Below are 17,992 nucleotides of genomic sequence, written 5' to 3'. Positions count from 1 at the left end.
CTGCAACCTTGCAACCACCACTCCAAGTGCCTACTCATGCTCAATCCATGATTCCCTTAGCCATTCATTGATGCTAATGCTTATATCTTATGCCTAGCATATGTATTCCATGCTTTACCTATTAACATCATACCATTTGATATCAAACTGAGCTATAAAGTGTATTATGTTCATGTTTAACATTGCCATATGATTCCAATCGAATTTCTATTAGTTCCTCTAGCTATTGCATGCTATTCCTCATCAATGCAATCAATTCCAACTCATGCCATGATGTTTATCACTTGAACTTGATAGCTCAAATTGGGGCTTTTTAATTAGACCATTGGATTGGATTAATTCCTTGATTTATAGTGTCCTACTACTGTTGTTAAGTATGCCTCCAAGTTCCAGATTGATCCGAACACCGGAAGACTCATTTCGGACCAAAAATCCCCAAAATCCACTATTCTGCCCGAGGACTATTTTGGTCGATCATTTTGGTCGATACCATCAACCAAAACCATCAACCAAAGTTGTTGCTGACAGCAACCTTGGTAAGTTTTGACTCGAATGACATCCGATCTTCCCGACTTCTTTTCTAACTTATTATTGATGTTTGTTTAGGGCCTTAACACTTCTATTGGACTATTCTTGGTATTCTCAATTCATCATCAACTCATCCAAGGTAAGGATGGTTATATCCATAAACATATAAGTCATCAAATATTGAACTATGCTTTATTCAAGAATGAAGTCCCTAAATTTCTTTCAATCATTATGATACTGATACATATGTGTTAGGACAGTAATATTTAAATCTTTATACAATTGTTGTATTACTCTATCATTTTGATTTACTTATGTTTATAATGATTCGTTTCAATATCATGATTTGAGTACTATTATGAATATGCATTGGATGCATGAGAAATGATGAGATCTGATGTGTGATTGCTTACGTATGACTTGGGATTGGAGGGCGTCCTACTGACACTTCTGTCCTTGGGCATCGGAGGGAATAGTATGGGATATTCTCCGATGGTGCCTATCACTCTCCCGAGTTATTGGATGACATACATAGGAGTGTCTAGTGGTGTGGCTAGGTTCATCCTTGTCGTGTCAGACCCGAATCGGAAGGGCATTGAGACCGAACAACCCGTGGTAGTGTATGGTTGGATGGGCGCTCTAGGCCGGTAGCCAATCCGGTAGGGGACATAAACCATGCTACGGATACTTGAAAGGGGCCATTTATTGGTAGAGTTGCATATGGATAGACTTGGGCTCACAGGCACTCAAGACCGGTAACCAATCCGTGAGAGGACGTGAGAGCTTCCCGTTTACTATATGTGGATGACCAATAGGGTTGATGAGTCCGAAATCCGGGATTTCGCTGACTCTAGAGTGAAGGATACCGGAAAGGATCGCCGAGGGCGAGGAATGGACGTATCTAAATCTGACTTGACCGACTGAGTAGATGACTTGCATTGGGCTAGGCTTTACTGTGACATGCGCCAGTACTTGACCAAATGGTGATGTAAGAGAGCGGTGACCGATTCCCCTTACCATGGTTTTTGATGACTTTACCGATCTTCCCCGGGCATTCCCAAGATATGGAAATGGGAGAGTGACTGACGACCCAGAGAAGTACGGTGCTATGACTTAAAGCATGTCTAGCTTAGAGACCAGCATTCATAGAGTTAGGCTCATATCTGCATCATATGTTCCATATCACATTGCATTATTATATGTTCTGAATGTGTATGATTTCTAATTATGGAATAACTTCCTTGCTGAGTTCTTCGAACTCATTCCTTTTGTGCAAATGTTTTAGATTACATTCCAGGTACCGAAGATTACGATGGCACCTCCTATGAGGCGGACTATGATTCCACATACTACCCTCCGGGTAGTGGCGTCGGTGAGGATTCGTATATTGGAGCCGAGGAGGATTATTATTCGCACCAGGGTTAGCCCCACAGTTGTGCGGGAGCGGCAGCGCTGGGTTTACTTCATCTGTACTGTTGAGGAAACTACTATTAGTATAGAAGAAACCCTAGCATAGTGCCCCATTCCCCTAGTGTATTTGTGGAACCATTGGTCTTGTAACTAACTTATCTTTGAGTTTACCTTTTGACACTTAGACATGTATTTGACGTTATCACACTTCTTTTCCGCTGTTCTGAGAGAGTGGTTATCATACCTTCTCTCACCCTTATGATTATGCTTTAATGTTATTGCCTTCCGCACTCTGATTTATGTAGTCTTATCTTATTCATGATATTTAGTATTAACTGTTTTTACCATTGATTATTACTGTTCATGATTGTGTTACCGTGTATGTGGGAGGCATGGACCTCAGATCATTGATCCTTGGACTGTGGATCACATCCCGGGTATTCCAAATGGGGTACCGGCTGGGTGGATGTGACACTTCGGGCATCTGAAGCAACTATGTTGGCGTCTGATGAAGGTGTGGTCCTAGCAGGTGCTGCTCCTATTTCTAACTCTAGTGCTTGTTTGGCATCCTCCTCCTCTCCTTCTGAGTTGGAGGATTTTGCCACTAGGAAGCGCCGTCGGGTGACAAGTGATGAAGCTCATCCTTTGCTTGGTGTAGTTCATCCTTCTCATCCTTGCCTGAATTAGTGTCAAACGAGTTTGACAAAGCGTTGGAATGGTGTACTGCTGCTCGAATGACTTCTGAGAGCGCAGTTCTTTCCAAACTTCCAGATGAAGTCTTTACGAAGTCACTGGTGATGTAAGTCTTTCTTCATTATCCTCTGATTTTGAAAAATTACTTTTCTACTCCTCACTAACTCGGAAGTTGTTTGCAGGAGTCTTGCTGGTAACTTCCACAACCAAGTGGAAGCAGTTACTAGACTCAGTAGGTTGAGCAATGAAGTTTCTAGGCTTCGGGAAATCTCTGAAGCTAAAGATGTTGAGATTGCTCGCCTTCGAAATCTAGCTTGGGAGGTGGCAGGAGAAAGAAATTCGATGATTGGTCATCTTCGGTCGGACTTGGATGATGCCAGGGAGAAGATCCGGCGATTGGAGCGAACAGTTGGAAAGTCAGGAGCCAAAGGATCTGAAACGTTACCCGAAAGGCAAGCTGTCGTTCCTTTGCCCGAATCCCTCCCAACTGATGTTCGCAGAGCCTGCGTTTTCAAGTATTTACACAGTAAGCCTTTTGTTGATATGTTGAATGCTTATAACTTGCAGGTGTACCGGGATGGTGAGAACGAAGTATGGGAATCAATATTAAGGAAAGATCCTCATTTTGATACGACTCCCTACAAGGTCTTGTTTGCCATCCCGAAGTATTTACCGACCCGGGTATTCCTCCTCCCGACTGGACCAAGGATAAGATTGATCCTCCACCTTCCGATCCAGATATTATACAATATCTGAAAGATTCTCCTGTTTATTCTCCGCTGGAAAAAGTCAATTATGACGAGCTTGTCTTACTGAATGCGAGTTTGGTCGAGGACCATTCTTCTCCTGGACAAGCTGGACAAAGAGTATGAAATTGCGGAGGATTTTATGCATACTGAAATATTTTTGTAATCCTCATTTCTTCTCTTCTTTTCCTTGTATCCCCACCAATGGTTGACTCATATGTTTGTTCTAGCAAAGTCGCGTCGATCTTGTATAACTTGCTAACAGTCACCTGTAATGACTTTCTTCTTTGATTAGAGATTGTATCCAGCTCTTGTAATTGTTTTGATACTGGCCTCTTTGGATCTTTTGAAGAAATAAGAAATTACTTTATCTTGAACTTTGCTAGCCACTTGAATCGCCGTTGTATTAGGTCTTAGTTGTCTGAAACAATGCCTTTACTTAAGGATTTCCGGAGAAATACAATAAGTCTGAGAAGGAACTCACTCGGGTTTTAAACCGATGCCTTATACTTAAGGATTTCCGGGGAAATACAATAAGTCTGAGAAGGAACTCACTCGGGTTTTAAACCGATGCCTTATACTTAAGGATTTCCGGAGAAATACAATAAGTCTGAGAAGGAACTCACTCGGGTTTTAAACCGATGCCTTATACTTAAGGATTTCCGGAGAAATACAATAAGTCTAAGAAGGAACTCACTCGGGTTTTAAACCGATGCCTTATACTTAAGGATTTCCGGAGAAATACAATAAGTCTGAGAAGGAACTCACTCGGGTTTTAAACCGATGCCTTATACTTAAGGATAATTCAAAAATTCAATAAGTCTCGCAGAAACTCACTTGGGTTTCAAACCGACGCCTTGCAAAAGGAACTCACTCGGATTTTCATCCAATGCCCCGACTTAAGAAAGTTCAAAAAATTTCCATAAGTGTTGAAGTGTTGAAGGACCCATACGAATTTTCATCCGATGCCTTATAGTTGGATCTTGTTCTTGAATGTGGTGTATGATGCCCCCCAATCAAAAGAGAGTTTGTTGAAAGCCAAAAATTGCATTCATTGAGTTGAAAATGATTACATCGCGAACAAAATTGAAATCATCCTCAAGGATAAAACTTTTTGAGATGCCTAGCATTCCACGAACGATCCAACTCTTTCTAGGAATCGATGTTCTTCAGCCTGTAAGCTCCTGAACCGACCGGTTTCACAACCATATAAGGTCCTTCCCAGGAAGGGTCCAACTTTCTTTGGTGACGCGGGTCGGAAGCTAGGGTGTTTCTCAACACCAGATCTCCGGCTAAGTACCGACGATTCTTCACTCGAGTATTATAATGAGACGCTATCCTTCTTTGATAATGTTGAGTTCGTGCTATTGCCTTTGCCCGAACTTCGTCCAACAAATCAAGACTATCAAGCAGTCCTTGTTCATTTGCTTTTTCCTCGAACTCACGATCCCGTAATGTCCCCGCCATTATCTCCGCTGGTGCCAATGCTTCGGATCCATATGCCAACCTGAATGGAGTTTCTCCTGTAGGTGTTCGAACCGTAGTTCTATAAGCCCACAAGACATTATGTAGTTCTTCAACCCAATAAGCTTTGTCAGCTTCGAGTCTTCTCTTTATTCCTTCTAGTAGCGTTCGGTTAGTAATCTCTACCTGGCCATTGCTTTGGGGGTATGCCACTGAGGACATACGATGCTCGATCATATATGTTCCACAAAATTGCTCAAATTGTGGACAGTCGAACTGAGTACCATGGTCAGTGACAATAATCTTTGGAATCCCAAAGCGATATATGATTGATTCAAGCACAAATTTCTCCACTTTTTCTCAGTAATTGTCGCCCAGTAATCGGCTTCTACCCATTTTGTGAAGTAATCAATTGCTACTATCGATATTCCCGTCCGCTCTGATGGCTTGGTGAATTTGCCCATGATATCAATTCCCCACATTGCAAAGGGAATGGGATTTAGAATTGAAGTCATAGTTTCCCGCGGGCGCTTCGACATTGTAGCATGAATTTGACAGTTACTACATCGACGAATGTAGTCCATAGCAGCTTCTTGGATCTTAGGCCAATATAACCCAAGTCTTAGAATGTTGTGGGCCAGGGCTCTGCCACCCATGTGAGCTCCACAAATTCCTTCATGAACTTCAGCCAAAGCTGATTTTGCTCCTTCGGGGCCTATACATCTCATAAGGGGTCCAGCATAAGATCTTTTGTATAGTCTCCCATTCTAAATGACAAATCTAGCTGATCGAATCTTGATCAACCTTGCCTCTACTGGATCCTCGGGTAATTTGTCATCCCTTAGATATTCGATTATTGGATCCATCCAGCAACGTTCTGCTTCAATATAAGAAATTTCTTTCTCATGATAACTTGGAAAAGTTATCTCTTCAATGTAGACCGAAGGGTCTAGATTCTTTTCCTTGGCATTGGCTAGTCGGGATAGCTCATCTGCCATTGAATTTTCATTCCTCGAAATCTGAGATATCTTCAAATTCCGAAATTGGTTTTGAAATGCCTGCACTATCTCCCGATATTTTTGCAAGCGTGGTTCTTTAATGCCATACTCCCCCTGGACTTGGTTGACTATAAGCTGAGAGTCACTATAAATAGTAACAATCTGCAATAGCTAATGCTTTTGACAACCGAAGTCCTACTATCAGGGCCTCATATTCCGCTTCGTTATTACTTGCATCAAATGCGAATCTCAAAGCATATCGAATAATAAATCCTGCTGGACTTTTTAATAGAATTCCAGCACCTGCTCCATCTTTATTACTCGAACCATCCACATATACCTCCCAAGTGGTTGGTATAATGGGATCCTCAATGGTGGGTTCCACTGGTGCAGTAGTTTCTACTACAAAGTCGGCTAATGCCTCGAGCCTTGATTGCAGTTCCGGGGCTTAAAGCTCACTTGGAACTCACTCGAGCTCAACCGATCAGGATACCATCCTTCCGGACAAATCAGGTTTGTTAAGAACTTTACTAAGAGGAAAAGTTGTAAATACCTCAATTGGATGAGCTCTGAAAATATGGCCTTAGCTTCCCGGCGGCCATCATGAGAGCCGAGCCCGATTCTCAATCTGCGAATATCTCGTCTCCGCATCTAGCAACACGAGGCTTACATAGTAGATCGGCCATTTGTTTCTTATCTTTTCCCGAACAAGTACCGCACCGACCGCCGAAAGGGACGTCGCTAGATATAGCTGTAATATTTCCCCTTCTCCGGCCTTGACAGATTGGTGGTTGTCCAAGTGCTTCTTTTAATTCCTCGAAAGCTTTCTGGCACTCTTCAGTCCACTTTGCTTCCTTACTGCCCTTCAAGTCTTTAAGTGCCTTGAAAAAAGGCAAACATTTTTCTCCAAACTTGGAGATAAATCGATTTAAAGCAGCAACTCTCCCTGTCAAACATTGTACATCCCGAACAGTTTTGGGAGCCTCCATATCAATCAGAGCTTGTATTTTGGCAGGATTAGCCTCAATTCCCCTCTGTGATACCATGAAACCCAAAAATTTGCCCGAGGAGACTCCAAAGGCACATTTTTCGGGGTTTAACTTCATTTGATGCTTCCTCGATCGAGAAAACCTCGATCAAATCTGCAATGTGATTTGCTTTTGTAAAGCTTTTCACCAGCATGTCATCAACATAAGCTTCAACATTCTTTCCTATCAGCTCTTTGAAAATCTTGTTGATGGCCCTCTGATATGTTGCTCCTGCATTCTTCAGGCCAAAAGGCATGACCTTGTAATAATAGCTCTCACGATCAGTCATGAAAGCCGTATACTTCTCATCCTCCTTATTCATAAGGATCTGATTATACCTCGAGTAGGCATCCATGAAACTTAAAGTTTCATATCCTGCAATCGCATCTATCAAGAGGTCAATCCGAGGCAACGGGTAGCAATCTTTTAGGCAAGCTTTGTTTAGATCTGTGTAGTCTGTACACATCCTCCACTTCCCATTCGCCTTTTTCACCATCACCACGTTGGCCAACCAAGTTGGGCACTCGATTGGTTCTATGAAACCAGAATTCTTAAGTTTTTCAACTTCGCTCCGAACGGCTTCATACTTTTCAATAGAGAAATTTCTTCTTTTACGTATCACTGGGTTTCGCCTTAGGGTCTATCCGAGTTTGTGCTCTGCAATGGCCCGATCGATCCGTGCATATCCTCAGCAGACCATGCGAATACATCTTTATTCTCGTTGAAGAAATAACTTCAACTCATCTTTAAACTCTTCCAACTGCTTCGGACCCGATAAGTAATCTTTTTCTCATCCTCGGTACACAGCTGGATTTGCTCCAGTTTCTCCACTGGTTCGGGCCTTTGCATCTCTGTCTCTTCCCGATCATCTCGAACTTCTATGGGGAGGGCAGTTACCTTCCTTGGACCCTCCTTGTCTTTTAAATAGGCAACATAACACTGCCGATAGATCTTCTGGTCAGAGGAGACTTGACCAATTCCCATATCAGTCGGGAATTTTATCTTCAGGTGTTTTGTCGAAACAATAGCACCTATCTTGGATAAAGATGGTCACCCGAGAATCATATAATAGGCTGGTAGTTTTCGAACCACCAAGAAATTGATTCGGACAGTTGTTTCCTTAGGAAAACTTCCAATGGATAAATCCAACTGAACCGATCCTTCCGCTACTGCAGATGACCCTGCAAAGCCATATAGGTGTGTAGATGAAGGTTTCATCAAGTCCTGATCCACCTTCAATTTTTGATATACTTCGTAGGAAATTAGGTCAGCTGCAGACCACTCGTATCAATCAAAACTCTATGCACTTCCCGCCGTGCAATCTCTACCTTGATGACTATAGCATCATCATGAGGTAAACAAACGTCTCTTTCGTCTTCTTCGCTAAAGGTGATAGAATCTTCACCATTCAGCTTCTTCCGCTTCTGCGCCTCTCCGGCTCCAACAAATTTGGATTTTGTTTTCAGACTCCGAAATGATTCGGGCTCTGGTCCCCCGAAGATGGTAAGGATCGGTGACCGAGTAGCAACTTCAATCACCTCCTTGCCTTTTTTAGACTTCAGGACCTCCCTCGATCGTTCTGAACTAACCGAACGATCCCTCTTTGGAGCAGCCGCACGTGGCCCACGTGGCTCCTCCCTTCTCCTGCTAACAAAACTGGACAGATGTCCCTGAGATATCAATCTCTCAATATCTGCCTTCAGATGACGACAGTCATTAGTATAATGACCATAGTCCTTGTGGAATCGGCAATACTTTTCCCGATCCTGCTGCTCTCGAGGTTTCAAAAGAATTTTAGGCGGCCACTTCAAAATATTTTTTCTTTTGAGGATATTCAAAATATCAGCCCGAGGAGCATTCAATGGAGTGTACTCACTTCTACCGGGGGATCTTTAGCGCCAAGGCTGGGATTTTCCAACCCGATCACGAACATTCTTCTTTGGCTTCTCGCTTTCGCTCAGAGCCTTTTGTTCCTTATTGGAGACTTTATTATCTCCTTGGCGTGCATCTAGAATCTCCATGACTTTAGCCTACTTCTGGCATCTTTGTACCAACTCAGCATAAGTCGTGGGTATATCCTGTAGTAATAACTCCAGGAGTTTCCGGTTAGTGAGTCCCTGTGAATAGAGCGGTTTCGGCTACTTGTTCATCCAAGTTTTCTATCTCCATCGTCACTTTGTTGAATCTTTTCGAAACTCTCGATCGATTCGTTCTTTCCTTGTTTGACAAGTAAACAAGGTTTCTTCCGTTTTCTTGACCTGTATCCCACTCTGGAATCGCCCTATGAATTGGCGCGCCAATTCGTCAAAGTTTACGATCCTTCCAGAGGGGAGGTTAGAAAACCACTTTTGTGCCGCTCCAGCTAGAGATGAACCAAAAACCCTGCATAAAATTTCATCAGAATTATCTGAAATTGCCATGGTCTGTTGGTAATAGCCGATGTGAGCTGTTGGATCTCCGGAGCCATCGAATGTTGAGAAGGTAGGCAAATGGAAGTTATGGGGAAACCGATATCCTGCAATTGGCTCAAGCAAAGGAGTCTTCCGAATGACCGAGTAAATATTCTCGATTATTCTTCCCTTAGCCAACCGCCCTAACTTCTCATTGATGTTGGCCAATTCTTGACCAATCTGAGTCGGGTGATCTTCAGCAATATGATCACGACCTCGATTAACACGATCATCCCGTGCTACTCGATCATCACGAACAGCCCATCCTTCCCGAACATTCCTCTCGTCACGAACTGCTCAATCATCACGAACGGTTCTTCTGACAGTGGGTGAGTGAGTTCTCACCCCTGTATCCAACCTTGTGTTTGAATCAGTTGTACTCTCTTGCGGTCTGTCGAACCGATCGCCTCGCCTCGGTTGATCATCGATCCTCCGAAGTCCTCGGTCTCCTTCACGGAAATTCTAATCAACATTCCGGTCTTCAGCCATTCTCTGGTCACGTGGCAATGCACGTCTCCCTGAATCGCGTTGATCAGGCTCTTGTGGTAAAACCACTCGTCTGGTGAGCACGCGGAGTGCTTGGCTCACCTCCAAGAGTTGAATCTTTACCTGATCCAATTGATCTTGGATTGTATCGGGGAGGAGGATTACGTCCTCCCCTGGCCATCATCCACTTCGATAGGATTTTGGCTTTCCTGGGGAATATCTGGATTATTCACCCCAGGTATCTGAAAACCGGAATTGCGTTGTGCAGCGGCTGCTGATCTAGTCACCATGGCTTTTCAAGTCGTTTCCCACAGACGGCGCCAAATGATGCGTCCAAAATCTGCTCAGCCCTTGGATCTCCACGTGATGTCCTGCAAAACGAAAGCGTCAGATGTGGCTCGACCGCTGGGGTCGGGAGTCCACCTCCGAAGGCTAAGTCAGTTGATGAACTTAATCACAAACGGCTCTGCAAGAAGCACAGAGCTAATGAATGAAGAAACGGGAAAGGTGATCTAGATAGCAGATCGCTGATAGTTTAGGTCTATCAGTCTGTATCTGAACCTGAGTTTCAGATAGTATTCTTTTTGATCGATTGATCCGTCCCTCACCTTGTATGGTAGTGAGGTTTATATAGTGTACCTTCGAATCTCCTTCGTTGGATGCACTTGAGCCTTCTTCGGGTAGTCGTTGGATCTCATCAGTTAGATCCGTTGAGCGATAGACTTCTACTAGTTTGGGCTAGTAGAGGACTCCTGAGATAACCGTTAGGTTATGCGATAGTTATCCCTTTGATAATGATTATCCGCAGCCGTCAGTTTGAGTCTGCCATCATCAGGGTGATTACCCTAATCCATAAGTAAGATTAGGGCACGCTTGCAGCCGAATAAACTTTCTTCTTCAGCAAGCCATCTTCCGGATCCGGTTCGCTCGGGAGCGATTCGGTTTTCTCCGTCTCGACCGGGGTCAAGGGTCGGACCAGGTATGAACCCGGTCTGATCATAAACTCTCCATATCAAGGGTGTAAATGCAGTTTCACATTATCTTTAAAATTTTCATTTTTTGAGGGTAAAATGGTAATCTCCTCTCAGCTGTTAACTGCCCAGGGGTGGTGTTAAGTTTTTTGGACCTCTTTATAAGGTTATCAAAGTTAGGTAGGTGTCATCAGTTTCGATGCAAAGTCATGGAATACATGTAAAAAACTCTAGATTTAATGACTTGGATATAATTGTTGGTGAAATCTCTGTAGTTCTGCAATAGAAATTTTCAGATTATTACCTGAATGTAGTGCTCAACGGAGCCATCAAGTGGGGCTTTTCCCATGTCGCCAAAGGCAAGGAATTTGAGTTCTGGTGACCCTGCTGCTGGTGGAGTTTGAAACAGAATTTGATCACTCCAACCGACTGAATCACTGTATTATAGAAATCATCAATATTTTTGCATGTATGTAATGCAGAAGAGTTAAGCATAATTCAAAAATCTTTGTGTATTTCTTGTTCATTGCAAAGACCTTTCAGCATATATGTGACCATCCCCAGACTCAATAAATGTGGAAAATTTTATGCTTTGAGTACGATTTTTTCAATTCCAACATCAAGAGTCCAATATGTTCCCTTTTCATTTCTAGTAAAAGAAATCATATCAGGAGAACAAATTTGATACCTTCCATATCTGTATGAATAAGAAGTTGAAGGTTGAAGTCCTGTCATCACAGCAGAATGAATGTAGCCTGGATCATGCCACCCAAAATCCTCGGCTGGGCTCTTCAGTAGAGAACCTAAAAATTTAATTGAGAAAAAAAAAAAACAATTCAGTACAATATAATAATAATAATAATAATAATAATAATAATAATAATAATAATAATAATAATAATAATAATAATAATAATAATAATAATAATAATAATAATAAAAAACTCAAATGTTCCAAGGTGATCATTTAACCTAAAGTTGTTTTATCTCATCAATAGTCCCTCAACAGGACATAAATATATGAACATATATATCTCCCATGTTGATGTTGGAGAATTTCCTAAGGCCCAACAAAATAGCCCACTAGGCTCACAAGCTTAACAAAATATCTAAGTAGTAATAAATGACTAAACATTGACCAGTTTTAGGTTAAGGCCCACAAGCTTAAACAAAATATCTAAAAGCAATAAATGACTAAACAGTGACCATTTTTAAGTTAACTTTTTAGTAAATCCTTGTTAAGGTTATTTTTGGCAATTACAAACAACCCTGCCCAAGCCATGGGGTTGCCCTAGCCACCATTTTATCAAAGGACTCTTTTGGCAATGTACATGGACAAATTAAAAATCCCTAGCCAAACCCTTATTTTGAATAGATCATAATCTCCAAAGTTCTACCTTACCTCAAATATAGTTGGATCTCTAGAGTTTTGTCTTATCTTAAACACAATTGGATCTCCAAAGTTCTACATTATCTCAAATACACAACGATTTCCAAAAGTTCTACATTATTTTAAACACACAAGGATCTCCAAAGTTCTGTCTTGTCTCAACAACAAAGTTCTACCTTTATCTCAAATACACAAGAATGACCGTCAATGTACTAGACTTGTGATGAAAAAGGATTCTAATTTATTTATATGAGCTGTATACAATCACCAAAAAGAAAAGAAAAAAAAAAATCAAGGATGCACAATCATTGTCTTCATGGATGCAAGTACAACCGAACCACATAAATATTGTCTCACTTTCTCTCATATTACAAGAAAATAGGGTTTTAGAGGCATTTGGCATTTATAAAATATTTTAGACGCATTGACAAAAAAGTTGTATCTAACATTTTATATTAGTGACAATATTAATAAAAGTCACTATTTAAAGATATTGAAAAGACATTAGATTTAGAGTCAAATTCTTTTAAAATGCTCCTAATAATACTTTCCTGGTGTCTTTACTAAATTCCAAATCTAAATATTACATTTCTATCTAACAAAAAAAGATTATCAAAAAAAAGTTTAACCAAAAAAGACTAACCTAAAAACCCTAATTCTTACCTAATAATGTTTCCAAAACGAGAGACGAGAACATCCCCACCCCCACCCCCGCCCCCCAAAAAAAAAAAAAATCCCTCTTAATCTTTTGTCCCTCTATTCCCATGGTAATAGATATCAATTGAGCATATCTTTTTTCTTCGCTAAAGGGTCATTTGTATCAAAAGTGAAAAAGAAATACAACGGAAACATAATTTTATTAGTTCAATGAAACCGTGACTCATTGCTACAACATCATTTGCCCCAACTACACCCAAACTCATGGTTCCTCATAGATGTAGAACCCATGCAAACACAGAATAATATCTGGTATATCACAAATGTCAATTAGAATAAAACTTGGACAGCTAGAAGCATCCCATTCCAGCTCCTTCACTATCATTTTCTTCCTGGCACTCTTCAAATACCCCTGATAATCCAATATATACCTACATCAATGAACATGTAAAGACTATCATCAAACAACACCATTTGCAACCGAATGGCATTGTCACTCTTGAGTATGCCTCGCTACATGGGCTGCATCCTCCTGCTGAATATCATCAAGCACTACCATGAGACTAACCTAACCATGACCAACTTCCCTCTTATGTGACGAATTCACCTTGGTTTTAGAAGTCTTCTTAGGTCTCCCTCTCTTTGGACGTCCACAACATCCCTCAATCTGAGAATGAGAAAGCTTAGAACTAGCAGGGACTTCCGACCTCTCCTCAAGCAATGCAATACCCCTGTCCAAGTGAGATTGGGTTCCCAATTCGGTGGGGACTGTAACATAGTCAACCTCCTCTCCTTCCATCGAATTTTTATGGGTCCCATTCTGGCCCATCTCACCCAAATTCAAATTAGAAGCAGCTTCCATAAACTTCTCTTCCTCTTCTCCTTCCATTGAATTTTCGTGGATCCCTACTGGCCCACCTCATTCAGATTCAAATTAGATAGTTCGACTTCAGTGCTGCATATTAAATGTGTAGCACTTTGCTGCCAAAGGTCGATATCAAAATCTCAACCATTGGCAGCAAGTGTTGTGCATTAAATGTGCAACATTCAAGTCTCACTCCAAATTAGAATCATCTTCCTTAAACATCTCTCCTACACTTGATTTTTTGTGGGACCCATGATGGTCCACCCACCTAGAGTCAAATTAGAGTCAGCTTGCTTAATCATGTCATAATCATCTCATCCTCCTCTTCTTCCTTCACTGAAATTCCTTTTGAACTAGGATGCACCTCATCCAACGAGTGAGAGAGGATTGAAGTTTTGATACAAACTCCTCTATGACAAGAATTTCCACCATCCCAAGATTCCTCTTATTTCCCAATTCCTATGCCAAATTTGAATAAGAATTTGAATTTGAATTGAAATGCAATAGCTCCCGATTGGATTTTGGAATTGCAACTAAGAAGGACTCTGTGGCTCTTCCATGGCCGTTTCTCTATTCTTCTCTTTTGTAGACAACTTTTTTCTTTTATATTGCAAACCGAGAATTCGTGCATAGTGTTGAACAGGACCGAGCTTTGTTTTCTTGCCCAAAGACACCGCCGACCAATTGTCTTCGCAATCGACAACAAGACCTTCTCATGCCAATATTCCAACAAATTAGGAAAACAAGCCTAGACAAGCTTTGACATAGGTTGAGGGGAATGAATGTTAAAATCAAGACGTCCCCTTTGGAAGCGGATCTAGTTTTCTACCTTCTACCACCCAAGCCGCCAGACCTCAGCCACGTCTCCTTCATTTTTGAATTGAAAAACTATAAATCCACGACCAAAAGAGTGAAGAACCATCCCCTGATTAAGCTTCCAGGTTGTACGAGCTTGTTTCATGATCACATCCATTGGTAGGCGAAAGTTTGCTCTACCAATTAAAGCAAACTGAAATTGATTTCTCTGCCATTCATACTCCTATTGAGGGATCACAATTTGGCGATCCGAACCAACTTGCATCGGACTTGGAAGGGAGTGGATTTCAAGCATCATTGAGTTCTCCAGCGCATTCGCATAAGATTGTTTCCCCACTTCTTGTCCATATCCTCCACCATCTTCCTACATCTCCCTACTTCCAGAGGTTTCAATCGTAGGAACACAGACTCCCTTGCAATCCTTGAATTGTTCACACTTCTCTCTCCTCATTCATCTCCTCCGTCAAAGGAGATGCACCTATTTCCAATGGAAATGAACTAGTTGAGCATATTTGTCTCTTTTGATTTGTTTCCTCTTCTCATCTGGTATTTCTTGAGTGTTGTGGTTCATATTGGTAAGGGTTTTCAATGAAATTAGGTATGTGATAATTTCTTCTTTGATCTAACTATTGTTATTTTTTGTTCTATTTCCTTACAAAAGTGAGTCGACAGTGGGGAAATTTTTTTTCCTTTTCCTTTCAGCTCTCCCATTCTCTATCTTTAGGTACTTTAAATGTAATGGTTAATCTGTAAATTCAGTATTTAGGTTGAACTATGGAAGAACCGTTTTGGTTCAAGTCTATGTATATATGCTAAGTGGGTTAAGGTCATTTGTTGGTTCACATCTATCGAGCTCTATTCTCTCTCCTCTCTCTCATGTGATCGTTGCTTCATCGGCATTGCTGCCACTACTATTGGAGATGGAGTTTTTCGGTGATCAAGATACAGTTTCAGGAGAATGGCTACGTTAGATTGGTCACTATGATTATCCTTCTCTTGTGTACATGTTTTCCCTAAAATTTTTAAGGTACTATTACCTCTCATTTTGCAATCGGACTCTCTCTTGAGTCCCAGAGACGTAGGCCTAATTTGGCCGTACTCTGTCATCATCTTTGGTGTTTTTTCTTGTCTCTCCTTGCGATTCTTTGAAGGTCATCACTAGTAATCACAACATTTGGCATCAAAGCCAATTTTCCGGTGCTCTCTGTGATGAATCTAAATTGGGGTTTCGCTCTCTGTTTCTCTAATTCAGGGGTTGTGATTTCATATGGGAATCTTGGCATGATTATTTATCATCTTGGTCACTAATTGCCCATTACAGTTTACCATCTTGGTTAATCGGGCTCTGTCAAGTTTAGGCAATCCAATTTGGTACAGTAAGGTAATCAATGCCTATTTATGAGATTAACTTTTATCTGATAATTACAGTTTTAATTAGTTGGTATTTGATTTGCTAGAAATTGTTAACATTCTTGCATTATCTGCTTACTGTTGTTAATTGGGCAATTACTTTATGTTATTTGTTGTAATTTGTTAACAATTGTATATGATTTGTTGTTGCTGTTAACTGAGCATATTTGGCCAACACTGTTTTAGGGTTAAAATTAATTCTATAATTTCTTAGATTGTTTCTATTATCAGTTATACTTATATTTTTCCTGAATATTCTAATTTGTAAGAGTTTCTGTTGTAAAAGTGGAGATTAACAAGGGTTTCAGTCTGCCTAAGGAGGATTCTCCTCCCAGTGTGTTTACCACATGCTCTAGTAGAGCTATAGGTCAGGGTAAAAACCCTAGATACCTAGATTTTTTAAGAGTCCCAATAGGGAGCTCTAAGGTAAACATTGAGAAGTTTGATGGGATTGGGGACTTTGGGATAAAAGTCCATTCATCCCAAAGTGATGTAAAACATGATGGAAAAGTGATGAGATGAAGAACCAGTGGTAGATTGTCTGTCATTAGGGCATCCAACCCAATCAACATCAGCAAAAGCAATCAAGGAGATTGAAGACCAGTGAGCAAAGGAAGACCATGTGCAAGAGCACCATAAAGGTAGCGTAGGATACGCTTGACAATTGTCCAATGAACATCAGTGGGGCTTTGCATAAATTACACCACTTGGATAACAACAAAACTATGTGAAGGCGAGTGTTGGCTAGATACTGAAAAGCACCAATAGTGCACTGATAAGGCACTCCTTTAGGCAAGGTAAACCAGAAGAGAGACTAAGAGGGGTCCCCAAGGCCATGGGAGTCGGCTAGGCTTAGCTTCATGCACACTGACGTGTCAAAGAAGATCTAGAATATACTTCTATTCAATCTATAGAAACATCAAAGGTACAACAAAGTTCGGTGCCAAGGAAATAGTGGAGATCTCTCAAGTTCTTATGAGCAGATGCTATGGTTTTTTTGTAGATGAAAAAAAATGCATCAGTGTGGGAACACACAAAGCCAAAAGACACAATAAAAGTAGTCAATTTGTGAAACCAGACACAAGGTGCTTGTTGAGGCCATATAAGGACTTCTGCAGGAGTCACATAGGGTTAGGACAAGTGGGGTCAACAAAGCCAGGTGGCTATTGCATATGAATCGTCACTTCTAGGTCACTATAAAGAAACGCATTGGAAATGTCCAATTGGCATATAGTCCAATCTTGAGAAATAGGCAAGGACAACAATGGGGCTAAAAGCATCACCAATGTCAACACAGCTGCCAATGAAAGCCCTTGGCAACAAGACGCACTTTGTAGCACGCAATGGTGCCATCAAAACATTGCTTCACGCAAAAAACCCACTTACACACAATTATGTTTTGTAGGGGTGAGGAGGGAACTTAAGTACATGTGCCATTTGCAATCAAGGCATTGAATTCATCCTACATGGCTTGCCTCCAAAGAGGAGATTTGAAAGCCTGAGAGAAGTAGGTAGGAACTTCGGAATCATCACAAATCAATGCTAAATTTAACCAAGTAATAATTTAAGAGAACCAATGCGAGATTGAGTAGTCATCAATTGAGTAGAGGCCTCGCTAAGAGACCAAACCTCAGAACAGAGTTGAACCACTGAATTGGTTTCAGCTACTAAACTAGGTGGAATAACTGGAACAGGCTGAACCACCAAACCAAATTCGTCAATGGAGGCTGGGCTAGATAGAGTTCAAGTGGCATTGCCAGGGCCTAATAGCCGTGGGCGAAATTGAGGTCTATACGATGCTTCATTGTTGGGCCTAGTGGGCTGTTGGTTGGATTGAGGTCTACATGGTGCATTTTCATGAGCACTATGTAGTGTAGGAGGTTGAGCACAATGTTGTGTGAGCTGGGCATCAAACAGGGCACTGGGCTGAGCCTAAGGATCAATAGATCCAGAAATAGGGGATAAGGGTAATCCACTATGAGGAGTTACATTTTGAGAATTTACATGTAAAGAAAATACAATTGAGGTTGGGGTAACATCTGGTGGGATACATAAATTGGGTTGGGAAATTTCACAAGTC

The 17,992-nt window shown here is 41.2% G+C and overlaps 1 protein-coding gene across 1 annotated transcript in view; it reads right to left on the bottom strand.

The window, feature by feature from the left end:
• Positions 1–17,992, bottom strand: part of LOC149028910 (putative inactive purple acid phosphatase 27) — a 40,332-nt gene that overhangs the window by 12,257 nt on the left and 10,083 nt on the right. Inside the window, exons 5-6 of the mRNA XM_089139323.1 lie at positions 11,463–11,577; positions 11,079–11,211 (exon numbers count right to left, since the gene is read on the bottom strand). Coding sequence (XP_088995449.1) covers positions 11,079–11,211; positions 11,463–11,577 — 248 coding nt within the window. The remainder of the gene's footprint in view (positions 1–11,078; positions 11,212–11,462; positions 11,578–17,992) is intronic.

Source organism: Hakea prostrata, chromosome 1, assembly GCF_041222555.1.
Source record: "Hakea prostrata isolate BN-2017 chromosome 1, UWA_Hpros_2, whole genome shotgun sequence".
NCBI lineage: Eukaryota > Viridiplantae > Streptophyta > Magnoliopsida > Proteales > Proteaceae > Hakea > Hakea prostrata.
The sequence above is the reverse complement of the archived record's forward strand: the minus strand, read 5'-3'. Positions and strand labels throughout refer to the sequence as shown.